This window comes from Pantherophis guttatus, chromosome 12, assembly GCF_059756535.1.
Source record: "Pantherophis guttatus breed Tessera chromosome 12, ASM5975653v1, whole genome shotgun sequence".
NCBI classification, from domain to species: Eukaryota; Metazoa; Chordata; class Lepidosauria; order Squamata; family Colubridae; genus Pantherophis; species Pantherophis guttatus.
This window is the reverse complement of record NC_142074.1, coordinates 14,815,112-14,821,364: the sequence shown is the minus strand read 5'-3', so window position 1 is coordinate 14,821,364 and position 6,253 is coordinate 14,815,112. Positions and strand designations below refer to the sequence as shown.

Sequence of the window (6,253 nt, the reverse complement as noted above, 5' to 3'; positions counted from 1 at the left end):
CAGGGGGCAGCCGAGGTTTCCTCATTTCTTCCAAACTGTGTGGGCTGGGTATGGCACTCTATCCTCCAAGCTTCCTTCCTTTTCTGCTCTATGGTCTTTACTTCCGCTTCCGGCGGGAGCCTCTTTCTCTGGGCGCCGCTAACGTTGGCAAGATGGTGAGTTAACCGAATCCGGTTCCATCCGCCCCCGGGAATGAGGGTTGGGACCTCGGAGTGGGGCCCAGGGAGGCGGCCAAGACCGAATAACGTAGCCGTGGGGCTCTCGTGGGACGCGGGGAAAAAGGAACGTGATTTTATATTCGGTAAAGCCGGAGCGAAATATGGAAGGAATAAAAGACATGGTTCCCTTAACCACTAACAACAGCATTGCCTTCGCTTAGGCCTAGTTCCCAGTGCAGTGGCCAATCAGATCGTTCAAAAAGACTTAAAGAACCGATCCCTGAATTTCAGTTTTCCGTCTCCCGCCCGTCCCGTTTTCCTCTCTTGTGCATCTTAGATTGTTAACAGATTTAACAGAGTGGGAAGGGACCTTGTGGTCATCTAGTCCAACCCCCCGCCCAAGCAGGAGACCCTACACCATTCCTGACTGTCCAGTCTCTTCTTGAAAGCCTCCAGTGATGAAGCTCCCACAACTAATCTGTATCTAAGGTTCTGAAGGCAACTTCTGTTCCATGGGTTGATTAAGTCTTAGCTGTTGATCCCCAAGCCTGATTATGCAATTCAATTCAATTGCATTCAAATTCAATTCAATTCAGTTCAGTTCAGTTCAATTCTTTATTGGCCAAGTGTGATTGGACACACAAGGAATTTGTCTTTGGTGCATAGGCTCTCAGCGTACATAAAAAGAAAAGATAACATTCGTCAAGAATCATAAGGTACAACACTTAATGATGGTCATAGGGTACAAATAAGAAATCAAATCCTACTAGGAAGCATTATAAATCGTAAGGGTACAAGCATTTTGAATGTTTCTTATTGGGCCAGCGTTGGCTTTTCCAACCCTGTTTCTTGTGAGTTAGGGATCGAAAGATCCTCACGGATCTCTCGTAAGGATCAGTGAATCTTGACCATCCAGATCCAATCCAGAAATGAGTCTGGATTGTGGGTCATTTTGCAGTGCAGTGAAATGGTGAGAAATGGAGCTTTGGATAAAGTACATCAGCTGTAGAAACAGATATTCTACTCTTCTGGAGGAGAAAGACTGAAATAATTCCCTTGGGTGTGCTTATTGGAATAGCTCCTTGAGAAACCAACAAACTGGGTTAGAAGTAGCTTTCTCCCTGCTGTGGTGAATATCAGACTTAATATTGTCATTGCCAGGAACTGTTATCGTCAGGAAGGGTACAATCCAGAAACGTTAAGTCTCGGCCCAGGTTTAATGGCTAATATTATTCTTACAAGGTGCTGAGATGATTAGCCTTGTTCCTAAAATGCTTCAAAATGCAAAATGTTTGCCTGTTCCTTTTGCACTGGTAGAAGAATGACGTCATGTGCAGCAAATTGGGAAGCTAATCCAGATTGACAGTTGCAATTAACAGAATAGCTAATCGTACAACTAGTACAGAGGCAGAATTTGCAACAAAGGCTAAAGTAAAAAATTGAGATTGGTAGTTTGTGGTTCTGCTTGTTGCAGGAAAGACCCTCTCTATCTTAGTAAGTTGGTGAGTCCTTTGTGGCCTTGAATTATTTATAAATTAATACAGGCGGAATAAAATAAAATAAAATAAAATAAAATAAAATAAACCTTGTTTCTTATGAGCCAAAAGCTTTTCCTAAATTTAGGGACTTCAAAATTCCAAGCAGCGGCCGTACTAGCAGGCCATACTTCTGGAGTTGAAGTTCATACCCTCAAAACGATGCTATAGAGCACTGCACACCAGAACTAGACACAAGGACAGTTTTTTCCCGAACGCCATCACTCTGCTAAACAAATAATTCCCTCAACACTGTCAAACTATTTACTAAATCTGCACTACTATTAATCTTCTCATCGTTCCTATCACCCATCTCCTCCCACTTATGACTGTATGACTGTAACCTTGTTGCTGGTATCCTTAAGATTTATATTGACTCTTTCCTAATATGATTTGATTGCTTATCTGTTCCCTATGACTATCATTAAGTGTTGCACCTTATGATTCTTGACGAATGTATCTTGTCTTTTTATGTACCCTGAGAGTCTATGCACCAAAGACAAATTCCAATCACACTTGGCCAATAAAGAATTCTATTCTATTCTATTCTATTCTATTCTATTCTATTCTATTCTATTCTATTCTATTCTATTCCAATGACTATCATTAAGTGTTGTATCTTATGATTCTTGACGAATGTACCTTGTCTTTTTATGTACGCTGAGAGCGTATGCACCAAAGACAAATTCCAATCACACTTGACCAATAAAGAATTCTATTCTATTCTATTCTATTCTATTCTATTCTATTCTATTCTATTCTATTCTATTCTATTTCTATTCTATTCTATTCTATTCTATTCATATTTGTCTGAAATATGGAGGGTTTCCTGCCTAAGCAGGGGGTTGGACTAGAAGATCTCCAAGTTTCCTTCCAATTCTATTTCTATTTCATATTGGGAAAGATAGCAGAGTTGGAGAATTCTCCCTGGAATATTTGCATGCTTTTCCCCTATATGGGGAAAGTAGAATTCTGTTAAATGGTGTAAAACTGATTCCTTGACAGGTGAACGTCCCGAAAACCCGCAGGACTTACTGCAAGAAATGTGGCAAGCATCAGCCCCACAAAGTCACCCAATACAAGAAGGGCAAAGAGTCTTTGTATGCGCAAGGTGAGTTGTTGCGTTTGGCGCAACCTTTGTCTCTATAATTAGCCCTCCATGCATTAAAACACCGGGTTCTCACTTCCTGATTTCTTTTAATTATGAAAGCAAGGGGGCCTTATTTCCTTTCCACTCTTCGATTTATTCTTAGGCACAATTGCCGTTTGCATCAGTTTCTAAATATATACGCAATATATATCTAAATATATACACTTTTTTTTTAAAGCCTTTTGTTTCTTCTCTATAAGAGGCGAAAAGGACCGCCCTCTCAATTCATTTCCATTCTAAACCAGAGATACAGAGGTCACCGTTTTCACATTGCACTACATTTTTTTTTTTTGGTAAAGAAAAATGCTTAAACCGCTTACGCATATTAAGAACAAAAAGCCTCAAAAATAGGGGCGGGGGAACCTGCGATTGGGCATTCTGAAAAGTACGGGGGCAGAAGGGAATTGAAGCACTGAAACTCCCCCATAGAACAGGGGTCTCCAACCTTGGCAACTTTAAGACTTTGCTGGCTGAGGAACTCTGGGAGTTGGAAGTCCTCAAGTCTTAAAGTTGCCAAGGTTGGAGACCCCCACCATAGAGAATAGTAGACATATACATTTCTAACTTTCAGCAGAGCCATAGGATAAAAAAAACTTAATAAATAAAGATTATTGGGTCAATGTAATCGGTCACGTTTGTTCACTCGTGAGGTTTGCAGTTGAGAAGAAACAAGACTGATTTTATCTGAGGAAACTTTTTTTTTTAGGAAAACGGAGATACGACCGTAAGCGCAGCGGCTATGGAGGTCAGACAAAACCCATCTTCCGCAAGAAGGTAAGCTTCACTTGGCGGTTTGTTAAATCTTATTTGAAGCATTCATGTTGGAAGATACAGAATTTTTTTTAAAAAAAATAGTTGTATTCATTTACAATAGGACATACAAAAGCAAATATTAGGGAAATTAGGAAAGGAGAAAAGGAAGCGGATAGTGGGGGAAAGCAAGGGGGAAAAAAAGGCATTGACTTCTGACTCCTTTGGTGCAGTAAAATAAGGGATTAAGATCACCTTTTTTACTTTTCCATAATAATAGAAGCTAGCCATTTCTATAACAACAGAAGATACAGAATTTGATCCTTTTTGTTAGGATGCTAACGGGCTGTAGAGGGATTAAGGTATGGTCTTCGAAGGACAGCAGATAGAGTTGCTATCAAGACCATCATCATCTTTTAATGACCCCATAATCCCTTGCGGGATGGAGTCTGGGCAGTTGAATGGAACTGAGTGTTTACTGGCCAGATGCCCTTCCTGTCGCCAAGGAGGAGTTTTATTCAGCAGATATATTCTCTGTGTGCCCAGAGAGAGAAATATCTCCCTCTACCTAGGATCGAACTCACAGCCTCCTGATGGTGAGGCGAGAGCTCCTCCTCTAGGCCACTGCACCACTCAGTTTTTATCAAGACAATGATTCAATAAAAGGGTCTTGAGCCCAGGACAAGAAAATAACAGGTCCCAGACAAGCTCCTCCAGTTATGAAGATAAAGTGAAGAAACACATTCAGACTTGCCAGATTCTCTTACTGTAAGGTAAAGGTTCCCCTTGCACATATGTGCTAGTTGTTCCCGACTCTAGGGGACGGTGCTCATATCCGTTTCAAAGCCTAAGAGCTGTCCGAAGACGTCTCCGTGGTGATGTGGCCGGCATGACTAAACACCAAAGGTGCACGGAACGCTGAACTGCATTTTTTATGTGCTTTCGAACTGCTAGGTTGGCAGAAGCTGGGACAAGTAACGGGAACTCACCCAGTTATACACGGCACTAGGGATTCGAACCGCTGAACTGCCGACCTTTCGATCGACAAGCTCAGTGTCTTAGCCACCATGTCCCCTTTTACTAGCCTTCAAAGTCCGAAGTTCGCAGCAGACGTGGAGAAAACGGAGAAGGGAAAAGTTTCTGAAACAATAGCTTGAGGATGTATGACACCACCTCATTCCTCCTTACAGGCAAAGACCACAAAGAAGATTGTGCTGAGACTGGAGTGTGTGGAGCCAAACTGTAGGTCGAAGAGGATGCTGGCCATTAAGAGGTGCAAGCACTTCGAGTTAGGAGGAGACAAGAAGAGAAAGGTACCCTTTGAACAATATTCTGGGTATTGGTTGGTCTGTTACTTTAGTGTTACAAAACAAGACTGGCCTGTTTGGATGAATATGTGCTTAGCAGTTCTGGAGAAAGTATTGTATTTTTCAGACTGTAAGACGCTCCGAAGTATAAGATGCACCTAGCTTTTGGGGAGGAAAAACTGCCTCTGCCTCCCAGCAATTTGCTTCCTTACAGCAAACAGTGTGGTCATCTTCAGCACAGCCTGATTTAGCACAAGCAGCTGATTGGCGGTTGGATCTGCCTCCCGGAATATTTCCTATCAGCTGTTCCAGGCTGCAGGGATTGCTGCCGGTATCAGCACTGGCACCCCCCATCAGTGCTGTCACCTATCGCTGCCTCCACGCACCCAATTTTTGGCTTCCATGCGTCCCATTTTTGGCCCGTTCCAGGTGGCGGGGATTGCCACCGCCTGGAATGGGGCGCGTGGAGGCTGAAAATGGGACGCACAGAGACAACAATAGGCAATGGCGTCAATGGGCAGGGTGATCCCTGCAGCCTGGAACAGCTGATAGGTATTCCGTGAGGCCAATCCAACCGCCAATCAGCTGCTCGTGCTAAATCAGGCTGTGCTGAAGCTGACCACACTGTTTGCTGCCAGGATGCAAATTGCTGGAAGGCAGAGGCCGAAGGGTGGGCGGGGCTTCAGCAACATTCGCTGTATAAGATGCCAGACATTTCCACCCACTTTTTTGGGGGGGAAAGTGCATCTTAAACTCTGAAAAGTATGGTAGTTTTCATTTGGAACACCAGATTAGCCATTGAATTGGGTGGAATGCAAAGAATAAATGGGAAGCATTTGAGTAAGGAATATATAGAAATGTGACAAATTGACTAGTTTTCTTTTACTAGGATAAATGTTTGAAGTTATACCTTTGATAGTTTTTTGAAATAATATCTGGATACATCTGTAGGCATTGCAGCCTATTTTTTCACATTTGGAAAAAATGGGGGAGAACCAGGTTAGAGAATGTTATCAGAGACTTTCCATGTCCCAAGATTTTGAGTTCATAAATTTGTAATCAAAGTCTAGGAATATTTTTTCAGTTTTCTAAAAGAAGGATTCTTTTCAAAATTGAAAATTCATTGAACGAAATGTGTTTTCTTTTGTCACTATAGCAGATACTTAGTCGATGTCTTGTTTTTCTTTTCACAGGGCCAGGTCATCCAGTTCTAGATATTCTTTGATATGGAACCCATTAAAATTCTGTCAGAATACAATGATTTCTTGTACTTTGCCATTCATTGTTGGGATATACCCTTAAGAGTTCATTTGATATGAAGACTGTTCTTGCCACAAAGTGCACATTGGTAAC

The 6,253-nt window shown here is 42.1% G+C and overlaps 1 protein-coding gene across 1 annotated transcript; it reads left to right on the top strand.

Annotated features, from left to right (window-relative positions):
• Positions 1-35: 35 nt before the first annotated feature.
• Positions 36-6,161, top strand: RPL36A (ribosomal protein L36a). The gene is made up of 5 exons (XM_034424090.2): positions 36-155; positions 2,699-2,804; positions 3,550-3,617; positions 4,784-4,906; positions 6,094-6,161. The coding sequence occupies exons 1-5, from the start codon at positions 51-53 to the stop codon at positions 6,112-6,114; spliced, it is 423 nt and encodes a 140-aa protein (XP_034279981.1). The 5' UTR covers positions 36-50; the 3' UTR covers positions 6,115-6,161.
• The last annotated feature ends 92 nt before the right edge of the window (positions 6,162-6,253 follow it).